At 38.9% G+C, this 23396-nt stretch overlaps 1 protein-coding gene across 2 annotated transcripts; it reads right to left on the bottom strand.

The window, feature by feature from the left end:
- Positions 1 to 936: 936 nt before the first annotated feature.
- Positions 937 to 21720, bottom strand: LOC149990380 (charged multivesicular body protein 1B2). 2 transcript variants are annotated; one of them, XM_090264448.1, is made up of 8 exons: positions 21565 to 21720; positions 11866 to 11963; positions 10620 to 10766; positions 10192 to 10260; positions 10007 to 10114; positions 4725 to 4768; positions 1937 to 2009; positions 937 to 1199 (listed from the first exon to the last, which is right to left on the bottom strand). In XM_090264448.1, exons 1-8 carry the CDS (start codon positions 21578 to 21580, stop codon positions 1155 to 1157), a joined length of 600 nt encoding a protein of 199 aa, XP_090120574.1. In that variant the 5' UTR covers positions 21581 to 21720; the 3' UTR covers positions 937 to 1154. The 2 variants fall into 2 exon arrangements, with proteins under 2 accessions (XP_090120574.1, XP_090120575.1); XM_090264449.1 differs by lacking the exon at positions 21565 to 21720 and adding an exon at positions 12265 to 12295.
- Positions 21721 to 23396: the final 1676 nt, after the last annotated feature.

Raw genomic sequence — 23396 nt, 5'->3', positions numbered from 1 at the left:
AAGATCAAAAAACTATGAACACTAAAATGACAACAAACTCACACCTATCAACAACTGAATCTAAAAAATAAAAACAAAATCCAACTAAGCAAACCAGAATAGGAACAGAATCATAGTTTGGAGGGTTATCAGTTGGGACGGGGAAGGGGGAGAAATGGGGAAATGGTGCAGGGATTAAGAAGCATAATCGGTTGGTACAAAATAGACAGGGGCAAGTTAAGAGTAATATAGGAAAGGGTGAAGCCAAAGAACTTATATGCACGACCCATGGTCATGAACTAAGGGGGGTGGGATTGCTGGAGGGAAGGCGGGTACTGGGCAGAGGGGAGCAAAGGGAAAAAAATGGAACTAGTGTAACAACATAACCAATAAAATATACTTAAAAAAAAACACAAAAATAGCATTGGCCATCATATGACACTAAATGAGGTGTTTTGGCAATGTATGCATGTTGAGTAAACATGCTTTCCCTGTTTTTATTTTTATGCAGCACAGGTGTATGCAGACCTAAAACAACTTTGAGTTAAAAAGAAACAAACTTCGCCCATTATCCTTTATAAGATTATAAAGGGTCTTAGGTCTGAGGGGGGGAATTGTTATTTTTTATTGTTAAAAAAATTAATTATTAATTATTTTTTTAAAAAGAATAATATAGGAAAGGGTGAAGCCAGAGAACTTGTATGTATGACCCATGGGCATGGACTGGGGGGCAGTTTCTCAGGGAGGGGTGGTGCTGGGCAGAGGGGAAAAAATTGGAACTATTGTAACAATATAACCCATAAACTATACTTAAAAAAACCTTTTTTCTATACTCTCTTCTGTAGTACTCTGTTGTTAGATTTTTGATGCAATTTTTGAGGAAGATGTTTCCTATACAACACACTAATGCTAGTTTGATCAAAGTCATTTCCAAAAAGAAAAAAATGTCCCCCACACTTTACAACATAATGTAAAAACTTTAAAATCTCTCATGATGGAAACTCTCTGGAATTGCTTCAAGTATTGGAAAGTACTGCATCACAAAAGAAAGCATTCTATATAAAGTGTTTAAGCATTCTGCAATATGTAATGTTCTTAGTATAACCGGAGTGCACCACATACACACGAAATAGTTCAGAGGCAGACAAAGTTAACACAAGGACCGGTTCTTCAAACTACACTTGATCACGTAGACGAGCAAGTCTCTGTGATAGTTCATCCTGCAGAAATAAAACTTTAAAAGTCAGAAGGCTGTGACATGTATAAATCACTATAATATTTTTTATTGCTATAATAGCTTAAATAGCTCACATCTGAAATAAGATTAACGTATTGCCTCAAAAATTCACACAAAAACCAACATTAAAAATTTCCTCTTTTAGAGCATGAGACCTTTGCCCATTGTCCTTTATAAGACTAGAAAGGCTCTTAAGTCTGAGAAGGGGGATTGTTATTTTTTATTGTTCTAAAAAATTAATTATTTAAAAAAAATATAATATCGGAAAGGGTGAAGCCAGAGAAGTTGTATGCACGACCCGTGGGCATGAACTAAGGGGAGGGGATTGCTTGGGGGATGGGAGGTGCTGGGCAGAGGGGAGCACAGGGACAAAACTGGAACTATTGTAACAATATAATCAATAAAATATACTTAAAAAATAGAAAAAAAATTTCCTCTTTTAAACATTTCAGAATAAATGGAGAACTAAATAAAGCAGAAGCTATGAAAGGGAATAAATTCAACCTCAAAATGAAATGTACATGCAAATAGAAAATGTCCGTCACTGAGGAGTAAAGACTAATCACAGTTAGCTAATTTATGATGATGTCATATTATAGTAGAAAATACTCTTTATAAAGAAAACTGGTATACATATACTTATATATACATATAAATATACAAACAATATATATTTCATACATCAGGTTTGTGGCAATGAAGATAAAATCCAACATCTACCTGTTCCGTGGAAGTCACACTGGTGCCGACAGATCCTGTCTGACCCTGTGGTAGTTCCATGTTGAGATCAAGGCTACAATTTTAAAATGATTAGCATAAACAAATGTTAATATAGGTAGTTTCCTCCTTACGCAATTATAAAGGCAATCAGATAGGCTTACTGCACATTTGAATTTTCAATCTAGCATTTTACCTCAATTTAAATAAAAATAAACCTAGTTAAGATGTTATAAATGTAGATAGAAAAGCTAATAAAAGACAGGAAAATGGCCTGGTCACCTGAACAAAAGACCAAAATAAAAATCATACCATGTATTCAATTTATTGGTGGTTACTATATGACTCGTACTATACAGGAAAATTAATATGCCAAAAATAGATAGAACAGGTTAGATATATGTAGCCTTGGGATCCATATCAACATTTGAGCTACTTCAAGTTCAGTGTGTCTAGCTCCTAAACTACCCTTAGCAGGAATCATTACTTGCATCCAACCATACAACCGAAGTTTAGAAAAATTAAGTTCACTTGCCCAAGATCCATCCTAGTGATAAACAGGATTTGAACACAGGATTTACTGCCTCCAGGGTCCACGGTTTTACTCTACATTGCACTACTCCTCTAGGACATAAACTAGCCTTTCTGCCTGTATGTAGACTAGTGTATGTCAAGTTCACTGTGAAAACACTACAGAGAATACAGTATCTTTAATAGCCATTAGTACAGTCTATAGGAATATTCTCACACAAAAGGTAGATATGCTACACGAAAATTTTGTTGAGGGAATCACAAACTCAAACAGAATTCAGACGGAAACATTTTTAACGATGGGCATCAGTACCTCTACATCAGTGATTGTATCTGTTTCTACTGCTAAGTCATCATCCATTATTGACATAACTAATTTCTCTCAATTCGGGCCCCTAACCATTCCCCTGCCCTCAGAACATCTGGCAATGTCTGGATGCTTTTTTGACTGTCACAATGGGGTAGGGCTGCTACTGGTATCTTATGCGTAGAGGACAGAGATGCTGCTGAACATCCTACAATGCATAGGACAGGCCCCAGGGTTATGTAGCACAAAATGTCAATAGTGTCGAAGTTGAGAAATCCTGCTCTAAATCTTCTCAAGAAGTTATCTACTGAACTTGATTTCCACTGAGGGTCAGTAAGGCTGTAATGTGGCAATATTCACTTTACAAGAGCTCCTTTGCTATACTTTCAAGCCCAATCTTCTTCTTTAGTCTTCGGTGGGAACAGAAAGAAGTCCTTAGCCTCAGATTACCAAGATGGAGTCTTCTGCCATGGTCTACCTACTTAATAAGAATCACCTTTCTTGATCTCTTCTTGTTGGTATGTGGGCTACACCAGGATACTCAAAGAAAAGCAGTGTATACCTAACTGCTAGCCCTGTTCTCAAATATTTGCAAATTGGATTTATTAACCTGGGTTTTAACTCACTATTGACACATTAGTTATCTAAACTGCTGATAAACTTAACTGTTCATTCTAATCAGGAATTAGCTTAAGACACTAGAATAATACTCATCAACTCTCTTTTCTAGGTATCTTCAATTCTTCTCTTTCCAGGAGAAATGGGCAGAGTACATAAACCCTACTGCAATCTATTATTTTACCTTTGAGGATAAAGCATGAAACTTTAGTATCGCCCAGTTTTAATCTTTACTTTTGAAAAAATATATTTTTATTATTTACCTACAATGATCTCTTAAACTAAATAATACACTAGAGAATACTGACATAACATGACTTCTACAGCACTGTTATTATCATGGTCAAGTCATTCCCTTCAAACATGAAGGGTCTAAAATAAACAGCTCATTAACAGAAAACCCATTTGCAATTGCACTACCACAAAGGGTGTCAATTACTTAATTAAAAATATACTTCCAGCCAAGATGGAGGCATAGACAGACACACTGCGTCACCCTCCACAACTAAGAAGGAATACTACTACTGTACCTCAAAACTAGAAACAACCATAAGTTCACAACTATCAACTGAATCTAAAAAATAAAAACATAAACAAACTAAGGAAACAACCAGAATAGGAACAGAATCATAGGTATGGGATCATTTGGAGGGTTATCAGCTAGGAGGGGAGAGGGGGAGAAATGGGGAAATGGGGAAATGGGGAAATGGTGCAGGGATTGAGAAACATGGTTGGATGGTACAAAATAGACAGGGGAAGTTGAGAGTGGTGTGGGAAGGGGTGAAGCCAGGGAAGTTGTATGCACGACCCATGGACATGAACTAAGAGGGGTGGGATTGCTGGTGGGAAGTGGGGTACTGGGCAGAGAGCAACAGGAAAGAAGGTTGGGACTACTGTAATAAGATAATCAATTAAATATACTTTAAAAAATATATATACATATGACCATCTACGATAATGCAACATTGCCATCTTTCAAAACCCTTGGACATTTTGCACGTATCACTCAGTTTGCAGGACTCAGACTGGGCTTACCACTTAGTGGCCTGACCACAGCAGAATTCTTTTCAAAGATCCTTTTTATAAAAAGAATCCAGCCCCTGGCTGCTGTGGCTCAGTGGATTGAGCACCGGCCTGCAAACCAAAGGGTTGCCAGCCCAATCCCCAGTCAGGGCACATGCCTGGGTTGCAGGCCAGGTCCCCCAGTAGAGTTAGGATCAAAAACCTAACTCTCACCATCGGTGGTAAATACAAATATCTTTATCCACATTAGATAAGTTTAGGACCTCCAGATATTAAATCAAGATAATATAAAAATGCTGAATAAATTCTTACCCAGCTTCATCTGCCATTTCTTGAAGTAGCATATCCACTTGGTTCTAGAATAATAGGAGAATTTATATTTTAATCACAATTGCTTTTTAGATGGTTTTTGTTTCTACGATTTTTAAAAGAAAAAATTTTAAAATATATTGTTTACCACCAGAGGGAGCAGAATTACTTCAAAAAGATTTATTTCTGTATAATGTTAAATAAAAGCCTAAACTATGAGGTTATGTTAAACATATTAGCTGTGATATAGTGATATTCACATTAATTTGAAATCTGAAAAATGTAGCTCTCTTTAACAAAGTGAGCCAATTTATAAAGCTCTTTTGTAAACCACTTTGTTTATATTTCAAGTATAACAGATTTAAACTTTATATTAATCATAATTGTTCTGCTAGCTGCTACAAATTTGATATTAAGGATTTCTCTGTAAAATTATTTAAAGATAAATAAAATGTAAGTATATTGAGATGTTTATTTACAATAGTACAAGAGTTCTCAGGAAATAGTGTCTGATTAATCAAAACAACTCTTTTTAACTTGGTTGATAAAAATATTTTGGATATATTCGTGGCAGTTCTAAGATGTAGTCCCAGATCTACCATTAATAAGGTGTATGATTTGAAGCAACTCACTAATCTTGCTGTTAGGCCTTAGCTTATCTTGTTATCTTTCACTCGCTTTTAAAATATTTCCAAGCCCTGGCTGGTGTGGCTCAGTGGATTGAGCGCTGGCCTGCAAACCAAAGGGTCACCAGTTTGATTCCCAGTCAGGGCACATGCCTGGGTTGTGAGCCAGGTCCCCGGTTGGGGGTGCACGACAGACAACCACACACTGATATTTCTCTCCCTCTCTTTCTTCCTCACTTCCCTTCTTTTTACAAATAAATAAAATGTTAAAAAAAATAAAATAAAATATTTCCAAAAATACAGGAAAAGTTCAGAAAATAATTGATTGAATACCTATGTGCATTTATATTTTTTGTCTTTATATCTAAAATAGCATTATTTGTTTTTAAAATGTACTTAATAATAGTATACTTTGCATAGTATTATGCAATTTGCTTTCCTTAGTCAACCTTGTAAAGATATAATTATGTTGATCTACTTCATTCATGTTCACTCCTGTATGATCATACAGTATAGAAATCCCCTCAATTGTATTTATCCATTTATTTCTAGACATTTATAGTTTCCTCCTATTTTGTCCTGATTATAGATAATGGTGCGATGAACGTTCTCATGTGTAAGTATCTTTGTACACACATAGGGTTTCGTTGCATATAAATTTGGAAGCAGAAGTACCAGATAACAAGTTACATGCATTTTCATATACTCTGATTTATTCAAGCGATATTGAGAACCTACTTTATGCCGGTTACCACTTTAAGTGCTAGGAATACATCAATGAACAAAAACGAGGAAAAACAAAAATTCCTGCCTTCTTTAAGCTTACTTTCTAGTGTATGCATGTGAGGAGGGGCAAATACAAAATTGTCAGAATTATACAGTGTGTTAGAAAGTGATAAGCACTATGAAGAAAAGTAAGGTGGGGGCGTAGGGGGTACAGGGAATGGAGGGTGTGCTGCTGATGACCTTCTAGGCTGGATGACCAGGAAAAGCTCAGTGAGAAAGTCACATTTGAGCCACGTACTGAAGGAGGTAGGGAGGAGGCGGTGAGGACCGCTGCTGGCTGGAGGAAGGGCATTCCGGCAAAGGGAGCTGCAAGAGGGAAAGCTTTGAGGCAGAAATGTACTTGGCGTGTGTGAGAATTAACAAGGAGGCCAAAGTGCCCGAGGACAGTGCCGAGCAGTTGCAGGAGATAAGGGCAGAGAAGGAGGGAGAGGCAGATCCCGTAGGGCATGAGAGGCCATGGGAAAGTTGCAAGTTGTGGTTGTGTTGGTATGAAAAATGTTTTGTGTGTACACATATCTGTGTATCTGTCCCAAGGACCTAGCACAAATTATGTCAAACAGAAGGCATTCCGCAAATGTGTGAAAAAAACCTCAAGATTTTTCAGAGCTAAAATGCATTTAGATATCATTGGATCCGACCCCTACATTTTACAACTAAATATACTTGAACCCAGGGTAGTAAAAATCTTAAGGTCCCAAAGTTAATTAGTCATAGAGTGGGGATTAGAAATCCAAGTGTACTGACTTCAGGTCATTTTTCCAACTCACTTGCGTCTCCTAAGTTTTACTGATCTTATAATCACCTAGGGATCACCTAAGGTACTTGAGTAAGAATCAGAAACTCCAGAACAGTGCTTCTCAAACTTGATACATAAAAGTCACCTAGGAATGTTGTTCAAATGGTTCTGATTCAGTATCTCTGGATGGGGCCTGAATTTCTGCATTCCTAATGACCTTCCAGAAGATACAGATGTTCTTCATTCCTGACCACATCTTGTGGATCCAGGCTCTAGAGAAGGTATGAAAGTAACAGCTAAATACATATGTTCACTATAAAATATATACATGAGCCCTGGCTGGTGTGGCTCAGTGGGTTGAGCACCGGCCTGCGAACCAAAGGGTCAGTGGTTTGATTCCCAGTCAGGGCACATGCCCGGGTTGCAGGTCAGGTCCTCAGTAGGGGGCATGTGAGAGGCAACCACACAGTGATGTTTCTCTCCCTCTCTCCCTCTCTTCCCCTCTCTGTACAAATAAATAAATAAAACACTGTAAAAAAAGATATATACATGAATTCTTTCTTTAATTTAAAATCTAAATAGAAGCTCACTATGCTTATTTACCTTTTTGTGAAAAGAGTCATCTGTATTAAAATACTGATGGATGGTTGCTGATCTCTTCCTAACCTATTCTTAAAATTACATTTTCCCTATATTAACAACCAAAGTAGTAGTAACAAGTTCCTTGTTCATTTAATTAACCATGTGATCTGTACTGGGATCAAACAGAAGAGTGATATGAGAGGAATCTTCTGTGTGAATATTTACATTTCACAAAACTTTGCTTCTGGATTCTGTCACATGCCAAGTATTTTCAAATTTTAATTTTCTCTGCAGCATATCCCTAAGTTGCAGGTTTAAAAAACATCCTAATTTTCTGGAAAATACTTGACCTTTTAATTTCGTATTTGTTTCCCTGTGACCTGTGCATAAACCACACAACCTAAACAATAGGGAGGAAGCAGAAAAAGATTTGCAATGAGATGAAATTGGCTGCAGATTAGGACAATACCTAATACCCACTCAGCGAGCCTCTAGCACAGTGCTTTCATCAGGAAGGAGCACACTGGCACCCAGGGACAACCAAGTTCCAAACCTTCTAGACATGGGACCTAGAATAACTCTTAGAACTTCCAAATACGGACTTCCGGCCAAGATGGAGGCTTAGACGGACACGCTAGGTCTCCCTCTACAACCAGATAGGAATACAACTACTTCAAAACAAAGGATAACTAGAAATTCCAGAAAATAAAGCTACACGGAAGCCCAACACATGAAGTTATAAACCAGCGGTGCCATTTGGGCAGGTAAGAGTTAAAGAAGGCAAAGCTGTCTGCGGAGCGGCGGCGGGGGCGGGGCGGCGAAAAAGCCCGGAGGCTTGGCGCGACTCCAATCAAGCCCCTGCCGGTGCGCGACTCCGGGCGCTGGGGAGAGCAGTCGCAGCATCGCCTTGAACAGTGAGGCCCAGGGGCGCGGGAGGACGGATCCCGGTCTCCTAGCGGAATAACTGTGTGTATCCATTTTGGACCCCCGCCCCCAAAGAAAGAAAGCACCACAGGGCTGCGAAATAGGTCGCAGACAGGCGCCGGGCGCTGACTTGTGACGCCAAAGGGCGCCGGTCGCTGGGTCATTACGAGTACACAGGCACCGCCCCCGACAGCCAGCCCAGGAAAACAAAACGCATCTGTCAAAATGAGGCAGACAACTATAGAGATCCCGGTGGTGCAGCTCACCAGGCAGCAGATAGAGAACCTGACAGATGAACAGATAAGAAACCTGTCAGAGGCTCAGTTCTGGGCCATTGTTATCAGGTGGCTTACAGAATTCACAAAAGAGCAGGAAAAAGATATGAAAGAAGCGAAAAACTTTCATAACGAAAGGAACAAAACCATGTACGAGACAGATGGTGAGGAATCCAGAGTTCATTTCAACAAACTGGAATATGGAGAAGGAAGAAGCAGTCAACCAATGCAGCGAGAGGAAATAGGAAGCAACAATGAGACGATCAGAAACCTCTGGGACAGCTATAAAAGGCCCAACATAAGAATCATTGGTTTGCCAGAGAATGAGGAAGATGAACTAGAACTTGAAAAATTGAGTGAAAACATAATAAAGGAGAACTTCCCAGACTTGGGGAAGGGAATAGACCTGCAGGTCCAGGAAGCAAGGAGAGTTCCCAAGAGACTGGACCCAGGGAGAACCACCCCAAGACACATTATAATCAAAATGTCAAAAATTAAAGATAAAGAGAGAATCTTAAAAGCAGCAAGAGAGAAGAAAAGAATTATGTACAAAGGGGTCCCAATTAGACTATCAGCTGACTTCTCAAGGGAAACCCTACAAGCAAGAAGGAACTGGCAAGAAATATTCAAAGTAATGAAAATCCAAAACCTACAACCACGAATACTCTATCCAGCGAAATTGTCATTCAGAATAGAAGGACAGAGAAAGTGTTTCCAGGACAAAATAAAACTGAAAGAGTTCATTAGATCCAAACCACTGTTATATGAGAAGTTAAAGGGACTGGTTTAAATAACAGAAGATAGGGAGATGAAACAAAGGCAAACGAAACAGGCAACGAGAGTGGAAAAGGAACTGTGGGTAAGGGAAGCATAGTGGGGGGAGGTCAACAGGGAGGGGGAGTGGGGAGAGGGAGGGAGATGATATAGGAATTGGGTATCATGGTAGGAGGGAAGGGAATAGACAGAGGTTGGGAGGAACTGTATGCACAACTAATGGACATAATCTAAAAGGGGGGGACAACTGGAGGGAGGGGGCCACCGGGTGGAGGGGAGCAGAGGGAAGGGAAATTGGCACAAATGTAATATTTTAATCAATAAAACACATTAAATCTGAAAAAAAAAAAAAAAAAAAAAAAAAAAAAAAAAAAAAAAAAAAGAACTTCCAAATACGATTGGGAATGGCATCTTCCAACATGTCCTCGGGCATCCAGGGGCAGAGCATAACTTCCCCCTTGCATTTCAGAGATACACCGCGTTTACTTCATATTCTGGAGCTGATCTGGGATCCAAAAGCCATTCTATTCTGAAGCTGAGTAATTGTAAAAAGTTATTCCAAGTAAAGAAAACTAGTCTTACTTGTGGTGTCGTTAGGGTTGTGGTGCTACTCATTGTGTCTTCCATTTGTTGTGTTTGAACATCCAGTGTTTCAAACTGGTGTTCAAATTTATCCATCAGGGCCGAAATCTGTAAAAAAAATATATGGCCATAAGGAAAACGTACACTAAAAACGGCTATCTGAACATCAAATAATTGTTTTGTACCTTTTCAAGGTTCATACTCCTCAGTGTAGCATCCATAGACTTAACCACGCCTGCCATGGACTTGGTTACCTATTGGGAGTATTAAGAAAAAAAAAGACTGAGCGTGCTATACGTAATCTCAGAATTTAGGTAGGCTCTTACATATACAAGTAGTACTTACGGAACAACTTATCAAATTTCTCTACCCTTTCCCTAGCAGGATGTATTTCTGGTCTTTGACTCTTTATTGGAAGACAACTCATAGACTTTAGCTGAAAACACTGCCAAAATCATTCTCCTCACCAAGTACTCTGACTATGCATCTCTCTTGCCCAGAAAGGCCTTTGCTAGCACCCTGCAGCACCCTGCCATGGATTTAGAGTTCTGACAAGTCCTCGTAAGCCCATTAACCATGAATCGAGAGTTCCTTTATAGACGCTAAGTCTCACCTTGCCCATTGTTACTGCACTCTGAACTCTGGCTGCCACAGCATCCACCCTGGCACTCATTCTCAAGAAATTAATTGCTTGGTTCTTCTGGCGGATTGCATTTTCAGCATGTATTCTTGCAACTTCTGTATTGCCTTTCTGGATGGCCTGTTTTAAACAGAGCAAAAGTAAACAGTGGTGAAGAGAAAAAGCAAAAGTAAACATTGACAAAAGATATCGTAGAAAGGGGAAAACAACCCCAAATTACCCTATTTTTAATAATATTTAAGAGCTTTTACAATTAGTTTTTAAAAAGGCTTTTACAGATTTGACTCATTTACTTTAGAGAGAGGGAAAGGGAGGGAGAAAGAGAGGGAGAGAAACATCAATGTGTGGTTGCCTCTCATGTGCCCCCAACTGGGGACCTGGCCCGCAACCCAGGCATGTGCCCTGACTGGGAAACGAACTGGTGACCCTTGGTTCACAGGCCAGCACTCAATCCACTGAGCCATACCAGTCAGGGCTGCAATTATTTTTGAAGGATATAAAGTGAGCATTTATAGTTCTTTAATTTTATAATTTCTCATAACCCCGTCACTGAGCCATTACCACTGTTAATATTTATTTTATAGTATTGCAAGTACATAAACCTATTTATTACAAAGTAAATGCAAAAAGTATACTGTTTTTCACCCAATTTTAAAAACACATCTTTTTAAATCAGATATTAACTACACCATCAGTTTTAAAGGCTGGTATTATGAGTGTACCACTAACCAAGGCTTTCCTTGTGGCTGATACAAACATTCAAAGAGTACATAAAATGACTATATATTTACACAGGCATCTTCACTTTAATTATGTACTTATTTAAACATATTCCTTGAAATGGATATAAGTAATATAGATCTATGGTTTCTTGCTATAATAGCTTTGGACACACCTAAAGTTAAAGGTTAATTTAGAAGAAAATATTAAGTCGCTCAAATAGACCCCCAAGAAAAGCAAAATAGAGATGATATAGAAGTGAGAGAAATTTGAGAACGCATATCGGTTAAGATACTTTAATGCTGGGACTTGGTAACGAACAAAGTGAAGCCTTTCTTAACTATGATAAATAATAACTAATTTATTTAAATATAAATTTGCTTTAGAATACTAAAGCCACTGATCCTTCTTAAATGTTAAATAAACTGAGACATCTACTCTTCTATGATTAACTGCGCTCACGAGTTTAAAAAAGGATAAAATATTAAAAATCACTTACCTTTTTAATCTTCGCCTTTTCAGCCTTTTCTTCTTTATCGCATTTCTTGGCATTCCTATTAAGCTCTTTTGCAGCAAACTTCAAGTTAAATAGGTGTTCTGGAAATATATGTTAAGGCTATTCAAAAAAGTAATTTCCTAACTTAACTGCTGAAAACAAGTTGTTGGATTTATAAAACTCATCAGATAAGATTGTGCTATTGAAGCAACTACTCACAAAGTATTTGACGAAACAGGAAGTTTTATCTATTCCACATTTGTTTTCTATTTTAAAACATCATTAAATTAACAACAAGAAAATATGTATTAAAAATGGCTATTTCATAGCAGAGCACCCTGACAGACAAAACTTTACATAGGATAACATCAGTAGTAGTTAAGACATTTCAACATCATTCACCTTCTAAAATGAACGGCGCAGGGTACAGCATCACTTCTATGGTGTTGATGCCAAAAACAAAACCTCTATCTGCTTACGAGAAAACATCAGACGGTCCTGAACTAAGACACATTCTATTCCATAACTGACAAGTGTACCTTATGATGCTCACGAAGAACACGACTGAAGAACTGACACAGAGTGGCCAGGAGGAAGGAGGCAGGCTGGGGAAATGCAATGTAGGACCCTGCATTAGAACGTTGACCAGAAAAGGGATGTTAGGGGCAAAAGGGGTGAAATATCAAGTAAGAGCTGTAGTATAATTAGTAATACTGTAGGGATGTTGATTACCTTTCTTGGTAATCATACTATGGTTTTATAAGATCTTAACAACAGAAGCTTGGTAAAGGGAATAAAATAAGTCTGTTCTGTTTTTTGCAATTTTAAGTCTATAAATATTTTAAGATTAAAATTTTTATTTTTCCTTTATTTTTTTAAAAGTATTTTGTATTATGAAGTTGTTACAGCTGTTCCCACTTTTCCCCTCTTTCCCTCCCTCGCCCAGCCCCAAGCCAATCCCCACATATTTGAGTGTCCATGGGTTGTGCATAAATGTTCTTTGGTAAATGAAGATTAAACATGTAAATAAAAAAATAACAATGGGAAGGAAAACTGCTCTGTTCAATAGACCCTAATGAGCAAAACCATCACTCTTTCATTTTCACGACACACACAAAAATATGAAGTACATGCACATAAATATGACAAAGCAACAGGTTTGTGTCATGATTAAACCCCTAGTTTGATTTTATGTTTTCTGCCCTTAGAAACTGGTAAAATCTACTCACTTTTTAACCTTGGTTCTATATTTCTTCAGGATATCTATAAGAGATGTGGGGTTCATTTGAGTTTTTTGAAAGGTACACATTCAGCATACAGTTTAAAGGACCTACTTTTGTACTGATTATATCACTACCAAAAAGCAAGGATTATTTGGTAGTTTTATTTATGAAAGCTAAGTCATAAATTAACCTACCTTGTTCATCTCTCAATCACTTCATGGTTCTAATTTAAGACTTTATTAGTGGATAATAAGAGGGATAACTTTGCTACCCTGAGTATTTTTCATCAATTATAGATATACCTAGAATTGTTAAGAAAATAAGTATATGTGTATGAATTTCTGGGTAATTTTAATGCAAAATATGCTTTACATTTATAAGATTTATCAATTTCAGCTAGATGACTGAAAGTTATAGCTCCTTTTATGAACAGGGTTTCTCAACCTAAGGACTATTGATATTATGGGCCAGATAATACTTAGTTGTAGGGCTGTCCTGTGAATTCCGGGAGGCTCATGAGCATCGCCGGTTTTTACCCTCTCGAAGACACAAAGCACCCTCTTCCCCCAGATGGAACAAGAAAAATGTCTCCAGATATTGTCAAATGTTACCTGGGGAGGGGAATAAAATTAAGCCCTGCTGAAAATCTGAATCACTGAAATACACGGAAATAAAGCAAAAAAGAATCAACTTTTCATTTTCCAAATCATCTCCCAAATAGAATCACTGTCTCTGTAGAACAGGTCACTATAGTTAAATGCTATATCAAGTAGCAAATTATGTTAGATGAATTTCTGTAATATTATTTTTTGTTGTTTCTAAAGAATAATTTCAACTTCCTTAAACCTGAAATTTAATATAAACTGCAAATACTAAGGAGTAACTGCTGAATTATTTAATATTAATAAAGAAGATTGATCATGGTATCAAATATTGGCCAAAAAAGAAAAATAGATCCACTATAAAAGTCCGTTTAATATCCAAAAGAATTTTTCCTCTTCATTCTAAAAAGACACGAACCACTTCTATAAATATGGAAGCTTAGAGATTAGGAAGAACACCTGGAAATGCTGGAAAAACAACAACAAATGTTTTATTTATGTTTTTATTTTTTATTGTATTTTTCCATAAGTCTGTCTCTATTGTGCAAGTTAGTTCAAGTTTATAAGCTATATATTCAGAAATTTAAAAAATACACGTTAGCCCTGGCTGGTGTATCTCAGGGGATTGAGTGCCAGCCTGTGAGCCAAAGGGTCGCAGGTTTGATTCCCAGTCAGGGCACAGGCCTGGGTTGCGGGCCAGGTCCCCAGTTGGGGGTGCAAGAGGCAACCACACAGTGATGTTTCTCTCCCTCTTTCTCCTTTCCCCCTCTCTCTAAAAATAAATAAATAAAATCTTTTTAAAAATAGGTTGCCTTTGGTGGAGGAAAAAAGGGAGGTAAGTTGATAATGTTTTATTTTATATGCCCTGTGGTAGATAATTGGCATTTTATTCTTTTTTTTTTTCAGTACAATTTTTTGGGGGGGTAAGGATTAAAGGTACATAATTTTTGTACAAAATTAATTTCAAATTAAAGGTTAGATTAATCAAGATTTTATAGATACCATCTCATGGTATCTATGAATCTTAAAAATGAGGGTTGTTTCAAGATGAAAAGAAAAAAAACCCTAAGAGTATATTAAATAATACTAGTATATGGATGAAACTGCTAAGAATGTGTAGCAATATTTTATCTTGGATAAGCTGAACCTGTTTGTTCTGGATATAAATTTAATATCAAATGACTGCTCTCCAAGACTGCTTCCATAGACTTTGTTCCTAAACTTTAAGTATACAGGTGCACTTCAGAGATTTGGTTCCAGACCACCACAAATAATCTTTTTGCTGGTAGAGGGTCTTTGCCTTCATTTGTAAAAAACACACCACCTGTGAAGCACAATTAAACGAGGTATGCCTGTACTCCATGGGAACACAATTTGAAGTTTACAGTGTATGCATTTTTCTGTACTTCATTATAATTCCATGCCTAATTCTTCTCCTAGAATATGAACACCCTGAGAGTAAGAATGCATACGAATTATCCTATAGCATAAGGCTAATGTAGTGCCTAACAGAGGTACTCAATAGCTTTAAGTAAATGAATAGCAGGTAAGTGCTTTGCAGTAGTACATGATATACTGGGGAAAAAGCAACCACTGATCTGGGCAAGAGGACTCAATTCCCCATTTATGCTTATAAATAAGTTTATATTAATACAATGCTGTTTATATTATTAGAATTCCACAAAAGATTTCATACAAAAAAAGGGACTCTGCTGCTAAAAGAGTTAGAAAACCAATGTCATAGCAGATGCTACATTTTTAAAAATTTCATAGATTGGTACAATTAAGAGAAAGAATATATCAACACCAAAAATGTAGGAAGGGGAGTCTCAGAATAAAGAGCAGCTGTTTCAATGGAAACAGACAGATTGTGACCAGAGGGGAGGAGGGCAGGAGCAAAGGCACAAAGAACGGGAAGGGAGTAACCAAGGAACATGTACAAGGACAACAGCGTGGGAATGGACTGTGGGAATGGGGCGGGTAGGGTGGGTGGGGGAGGGCAAAGCAGGGCAAATTAGGACAACTGTAAGAGAACAATAAAAATGATTTTAAAAAGTACATCTAGCTTTTACCCTGTCCTGTTTTAGGTTTTCCATTTTGACTTGATCTTGAACTCTCGTCACAGACCAGCAATATAACAATTACCAATAAAGCTCTTTTAAAAATAATTTCTGGACCCATGTATAATGTTCAGTTTGGTAGATCTGGCAGGGGTCTCAGAAATTTGTAGTTTTTAAAAGGTCACCAGCTGATTTTCATGAACATCTACGTTTACAAAATACTGATTTAATATCCCCTTCCACAGGAATAGCTGAAATACTGCAATGTTTCTGTTACTATCATAAGCAACGTGACAAAAAATCATGGATCTCTACTTAATTCTTATGATACATATAAGGGGGGGTGCAAAAAAACAGAATTTGGTGCAGGGAATAGAGGCATAATTGGTAAGAACAAAACAGGGGGAAGTCAAGAATAGTATAGGGAAGGGTGAAGCCAAAGAAGTTATATGCACGATCCATGGACATGAACTAAGGGAGGTGGGATTGCTGGAGGGAAGGGGGGTTCTGGCTGGAGGGGAGCAAAGAGAAAAGAAACTGGGACAACTGTATCAGCATAATCAATAAAATATATCCTACTTTAAAAAAAACTGCACCGGGTGGGCAGGGTAGGGGAGAGCAATGGGGGAAAAATGGAACAAGTGTAATAGAAAAACAATGAAAAACTGCACAGAAAGAAAAAAGGTGGAAGGAATATCTACAAATAAGATACTTCAGAAACATATCAATCAAATGCTGTGCACAGTCCTTATTTGGATTCTAATTCAAATAAATGATTTAAAAATTAGCTATGGAAATTTGAACACTGACTAGATATTTATATTAAATTATTTAAACCTTTTTAGATGTAAAAAAAAAAGACTATCAGCTGATTTCTCAAAAGAAACTTTACAGGCAAGAAGGGGCTGGCAGGATGCATTCAAAGTGATGAAAAACAAGGACCTACAACCCAGATTACTCTATTCCATTTGGAATGGAAGGGCAGATGAAGTGCTTCCCAGACAAGGTGAAGCTAAAGGAGTTCATCATCACCAAGCCATTATTATATGAAATGTCAAAGGGACTTACTTAAGAAAAAGAAGATCAAAACTATGAACACTGAATTGACAACAAACTCAAAACTATCAACAATTGAATCTAAAAAATAAGCAAACAACCAGAATAGGAAGAAAATCATAGGTATGGGGATCATTTGGGGGGTTATCAGCTGGGAGGGGGGAGGGGGAGAAATGGGAAAATGGTGCAGGGACTAAGAAGCATAATTGGTTGGTACAAAACAGACAAGGGGAAGTTAAGAATAATATAGGAAAGGGTGAAGCCAAAGAACTTACATGCATGACCCACGGACATGAACTAAGGGAGGGGATTGCTGGAGGGAAGGGGGTACCGGGGTTAGGTGGGCAAAGGGGGAAAATTTGGACAACTGAATTGACATAATCAATAAAATATACTTAAAACATTGTTAAGTTTACTAGAAGAAATTTTAGTAGAAATCTTGGGTCTTGCCTGCCTCTAAGTTATTCAAACACAGTGGGGCGGAAAGTTCTTGGATGCCAAGTGCCAAAAGCAAGATTACATACTCCTTTTCGCATGAGAAAGTAGAGGATGGAAAAAAGGAAAAGCAGGAGGCAAGAGGAAGGAAATAAAAATGTTCCCCTAGGACCTGCCTGCCCCACGATAAAGCAGTGGTATCTATATCACAAACTGTTTATGTATACCAGGGGAGACCCTCCAAAAACTGGAATTACCTTCTGGAGGGCAGGCCCCTAGTAGGACAGGCTTCCCCCGTTGTGTGAGTGTTCCAGGAACCCATGTGTATCAGTGTACGAGCTGGTCTTGCGGGAGGCTGTGTTTGGTTTCAGGGAACTTTTTTAAAAGACTCTTTACACATCTTTGCCCATTTAGTGATGGGTGACTGACAAGCTCACCTGCCCACAAGGTGTTGAGTGTTCAGCAGTTTTTGATCAAAAGCAGCATGACCCCCCCCCCCCCCAGGCCCCATGCTCCCTATTCACCCACTCTCACCCCCAAGCTACTTTTTTTGTTTGTTTCCCTGGATGAAAAAAGCCCTCAAAGGGAAACATTTTGCCGATGTGTAAGAGGTGAAACCAAAAAAAAGGCAGAAGCACTAGAACACAGCAAAATCAATGACTTCAAGAACTGCTTTGAACAGTGGGGGAAAAAAAAAAGTCTCATAGGTGAACTTCATCAAATGGAGAGTACTCTGAAAGTGACTGAAGTTTAAACATAAGAATACAATTTTTTTTATAAATAAATTCCTGGGGTTTTTTTTTGGGGGGGGGGAGTTCCCCCTCATACATTTGATGGGAAGTGCTATTATGCATCCAACTTTTCCCCTTTTGAGCTACGAGCATGTTGATCATTTCTGTGTGTTTCTGGCAGGCAGAGCTGGGGATCACAGAAACACAGGGAGATCATCAGAACCAAAAGGAACCTAGAGATCACTTAACTCTCCTCATTTCAGATGTCAAACCTGAAGCCTAGAGATGGATAACCGAGGAATAATTGCAGAACTGGTACTCCAATGGCCTGAAATGATGAGCTATATACATGAGTAACCCTTACTTGCAGTATTTCCTGTAAGACATGACATTCTACTAGCTATCCAGGCCATCAGTTATAGCACTACTGCCAGGTAAAATACAAAATGTTATTAATATCTTGGTCAAAAAAAGATCACAATAGCTTGTTAACATTAGTAAAGCCTTCAAGCTTCTGATATGTAATTAGTTTTTGTGAACAGACATTTTTAAGGCAGCTAGCAACCTCTGCCTAAGACACAGTCAGTCTCATCCGTCTGGTAGACTACAAAAGGGGACAGTGATACCAATCCAGTTCACACACATTTCATACTCTGAGGACACATGCAGTACCTATGATCTACTTCCCTTCTTCTCAGCCTTTTTCAGGTTAGAATCCCTATCCCGCAGAGAAACAGATGCCAGCTACAGATATTTTCCCCAGGAAAAAGGGACATCCTGACACAAAATTCTGCCTACAACTTCAAGGAGGTCAGTAAATCCACACACACAGGGGATCAAGAATTGCTGTTCTGGGTTTCCTTTAAGTCCATATGTGCTACGTTACATTGCTATTTCTCCCCACGCAAGTGTGTTCTGGCTCAGTGAACTTGCTCAGAGTTGGGAATGGGTCTTATAAACCCTCTGTATCAACAGCGTGGGTACACTGCTCATCCCACAGAAGAGACTCAATATCTGTTAATTAATTCTTAACAGAATGGCTTTACACACTTTGTACCCACCAATGACCAAGTGTCATGCAAGGAAATGAGGATTCAAAGACTAAATAAGGACCCCAGCCTCATGAACTCAGTCTAATGTGAGAGATAAGTACACATAGGATTACAAAAGTGAAAAAAGGCCAGGACCTGGCAGGAACTGGTGTTCTCAGATTTCTAGTTTGTCGGGGATGGTGGATTAGATTAGAAAGATGGCATGGAAAGTTTCCTGGAAACGAAGCGTGCTTGATCCAACAGAACAACAAAATGAAAGGACAGGGGTAAAAACATACAGAGACAAAAAAAAAAAAGGGGGGGGGGAGACATAGAGTAGGGGAGCAGGGTATCCCATCATCATTCGTCTTCCACTGTTTAATGCCTATAGGTAAACGAACACTACTCCGGAAACACACTGTATTAATACTGCACACATATTGCTATTGGTTCTATACTTGTAAAACACCTATATGAACGTGTTACAAGAAATCAATGTGGCCACTCCATAGAATTCTTTAACGTGAGATTTGCTCTAATCCACCATGATAAATGGAGTGTGTTTTAACTGTCCAAGCACAGAAGTCACAACTACCATGCTAATTTGATTGTTAGCACACTTAATCTTCTTATATACTGTAAGAATGGGATTTTTGCGTTATATATAGATATCAAATAAAAGTATCCAGGTTTCAGGTCAAGTTACTTATTTACGGAAGACAGGCCCGAGGCAGTATGTCATTTTCCTCCTCTCTCTTCTAAGGAAAAGGTCTGGAATCTACAAAATGAAACCAAGAGAAGTAATCATTGACAGATGGTGGATCAAGTTAAACCTCCACACTTCTTTGGGACAGACTGAAGGGGTAGTTAATAGTTCATGTTTAATATATTAAACTCTTGATAATGGTACCCTGAATTCTAATTATCGTCAGGCATACATAATTTTCAGTGAAAGAAAATTAGTAACCAAGCGTCTTATTGGAAATTGAATAAGGCAGGCTTAGATAGAGGAAAACTAATTTGCACTACTAGAGTAGGAAAAAGGAATCTCAGAGCTATTACCTCATATCCTTCCAAAAGTTTTGGAGAAAAAGATAGCAATTAGGAATTTATTTCTTAGTACTTAACAGCATGTTCTAAACTTTGTGGTTTAGTATGCTGTTCCATTTTATTTTATCTTCCTAACAGCTTTATAAGGTTGGCTGCTCAGTTGAGTTTACAGATGAGTAAACTTGCCCTAACTCATGTCTCTTAAGAGGTAAAAGTCAGGCGGTGGAGGGACTGAGCAAAAAGGACAAAGGACTCATGGACAACACTGTGGTGATTGCTGGGGGGAGAGGGGGGTAAGGGGACTAATGGGGAAAATACAATAAAGAACACAAAATAAATAAGCTATAAGAAAATGCCAAGGAAAAAAAATAAATGGGTATTCTGAGTCATAGTCTAGTGGCCATTCCTTTATGAACTTTCTTTTAAAAATCATCTAATATGGCTACATGTTCATAAATGATGTCCTTGAGGGACAACTGTAATAGACTAAAAAATGGGAAAACATTATGTCCTTGAAACTGCAGTGATAACTGGGCCTTTTAGTCATCCACTGTTAATAAAATGAGCTATTTTTGCACCCCACATTTTATTCTTGGTTTATGTGTTATCAATATTGGCAATATGGCTTATATAATTTAATCCTCTCCACCAAAAGTCTTCCTATATTTCAGACTTAGGAACGAATGAAGGCAAAGAGCTTGAAAATGAGCTGTCAGACGAACACTATTACTCCCCTTTTGTCATCTTGCCAAGTGTCATCTAATGGCAAGACGCCAAGTCACTCTATTTTCCATGATGCCAAATCCTGGAAAAGGGACTCACAGCGACGTGGAAAACCTATGACAGTATTTCAGTTGTGAAAATCACTTTCATCGTTTTTTAATTCAGGGGTTCATACAGCTTGGTCCCTAACGCCCTTATCATTGCTTAAGTGGGAACACAGGTGCGACTGGTGAGTTTTTATAGCCATGCGCGGAAACAAACGATAATATTAACACATAAGCACTCGACTCACTTTGGAGGTGCCACATTAATCATTTTATCCTATTAGCAGTGACCCCCATTCAGAAAAGGGAAGAAGTTCACAGAAGGTATTGCATTCAAAAGCTACACCTCGGCGCCGAACCTGTGGCAGTGGCAAGGTACTGCCGCCTCCGTTTGCACAAAATCCCCCCCCGGACATGTTTCTAATAAGTGGGTAAATTCGCTTCAAGGACAGATGACAGTAGCCCTCAGCGAGGGAAGATCCACGCTCAAGAATCTCCTCAAACCAGTCCCGCGACTCTGACTCGGATCAAAGCAGTGCCGAGCCCCTGCTTGTGGGCTGGCGGCAGCCGCCAGAAAACAACAACAAACAAAACGAGCGGCCAGCGCTTCTTCCCGACTGACGTGCCCTCACTCTCCACGAGTAGACCTAGAAGATCACCCCCGCCGCGCCCCTCCCGGAGCCTCAGCCGCTGCCCCTCCCCCCCTCCCTAAACCGCAGCAACAGCTTTTCCGATGGGAAAGGATACTCTCCATGTTCGACATCGTCCCACGACTCTCCCTGGCAGGGGACAGCGCAGGGCAGCGGCACGGGCTGGATAGAAGGGCGCTCGGAAATTCGTCCCCGCGCCCAGTAGCGGGGGTCCCAGCGCCGCGGTCCGCAGCCCCACTTCCTGTTTCTGCGCGAGGCCGGCTGGGAGGCGGGGCTGCCGGAGCCCCAGGGGCGGGGCTGGGACCGCGCCAAGATGGCAGCTGGCCGCTGGGCGCTGAGGCAGTTGAGGCGGGCTGCAACCGCTGGGGGGCGAGCGGACGCCCGGGCCAGTGGTTACGCCCCACCTTAACCCGCCAAGTACCTGAAATTAACGGAGCTCCTACAGGTTGCTGTCACCTCAGTAGATCTAGTCCCGCGCTCTCTGTAACCTTCCGCCTCACCGCTTCCCTCACTTTTCACACAGTCCGGGACCCCTCACTTCTGTCCGCAGAGCTTAAGTCTGTCGGATGACGGAGAAAGGTATAGGGCTTTTAAGTACTTTCAAAAAAGTTCTACTCCTGTGAGACAACGATCGAAGGGTGAACAGGGTTGGCAATTACGAATTCTGAGGGTAATTCAGTTGAAGCTGTGGAAAGAATTGTGAGCCTTATACTTTTACGTTGGACCGCGAGGACGAAAACGTAAACGTAGCTTTAAGAGGTAACGTGGCTGTGATATATGTATTCGTAATGAATAGATTATTGTCTTTTACAGTGGACGGCGTGTAATACTAAGTTCTCGTAAACTATATCGGACAGGGAGATTAATTAAAATACTAAATAGTGCTTGCTAGTTTAGATGTGGCATTAAAATAACGATAGATAACGTATAATACGCCGTCTCCAGATTTACGGGAGAAAAACAAACCAAAACGGCGGCTTCGGCGCCGCTACCGCCGTATTTCGGGTACGTACTGTCGAGAGGTCCCACAAACGGCTAGGACGTATGACTTGAGGAAAAATTGAAGTATAGTTAATCTCTTACTGACGAATTTTATAAGTTTAGCTTTAAACCTTTTCGCCATATTTACAATTTGAATATGTGCAGAAAATAATGCGTACATAATTGGCTGAACTTCTTTTTACCTTTAAGATGGTTTCCTATTGAAATAAAATGGTTCCAAAAGCTACTGTTCCGCTCGTCTGTTAATGACGACTGATAGGCTTCAGACTCTTAACTAATTTTAAACTCTTGATGCTGGAAAAACAAACCTTTATGAATATAAGCGTAATCTGGAAACCCCTTCCATAGATAACACTGTATTACTTTTATTTTTTATTTCTCGCTCTGTGCATTTGAAACTAAAATGCATTTCTATAGAAACACAAAACTTGGTAGATTTCACTGTTTCATCGCTTTTCATGCTAACCAATGTATTTCGCTGTTTGAGAATTTTTGGGGGGTATAAAGGTAAAAAAATATCTTTTAAAGGTTTCTTCCTAGGAGCTAATATGGATCAACACAGCTCTTTCAATAAATCCACATGTAGACCAGAACAATCAGTTCACTATAGATTAAGCATTTCCATGTGTTGTGTAAAGGGTTTATTTTGTTGTAAGTAGGTAACCAGCAAAAGCAAGCCTTTTAAAATATGCTTTTAAAGTATTTTTGCATATTGTAGAATTTATTAAGAGAGGGTTCCTTAGGATAGGATTAGGTTTTCAGTAAAATCAAAATCTGGAGATACTTGTTCACTTAGGAAATTTGTTATTCATGTCCATCTTAATTGAAATATATATATATATCATAAAAGATTATGAAGCTTTTTCTAAGTTCTGAACTAATTTTGACTCCAAAAACTGTTCTAATTTTTATTGGATATCTTATTTC

The sequence above is a fragment of the Furipterus horrens genome, unplaced genomic scaffold (genome assembly GCF_987537825.1).
Source record: "Furipterus horrens unplaced genomic scaffold, mFurHor1.1.pri manual_scaffold_17, whole genome shotgun sequence".
NCBI lineage: Eukaryota > Metazoa > Chordata > Mammalia > Chiroptera > Furipteridae > Furipterus > Furipterus horrens.
Note: the sequence above shows the minus strand (reverse complement) of the source record. Positions and strands in the feature narration are given on the sequence as shown.

Bases quoted from the DNA above. Each gene is read 5' to 3' on its own strand.
- LOC149990380 (XM_090264449.1), bottom strand. From the start codon at position 12,295: ATGCTGTACCCTGCGCCGTTCATTTTAGAAG. The intron at 11,964-12,264 runs GTGAATGATGTT...ATATATTTCCAG, and splicing joins TGCGCCGTTCATTTTAGAAG to AACACCTATTTAACTTGAAG. The intron at 4,769-10,006 runs GTAAGACTAGTT...CTATTATTCTAG, and splicing joins CAACCCTAACGACACCACAA to AACCAAGTGGATATGCTACT.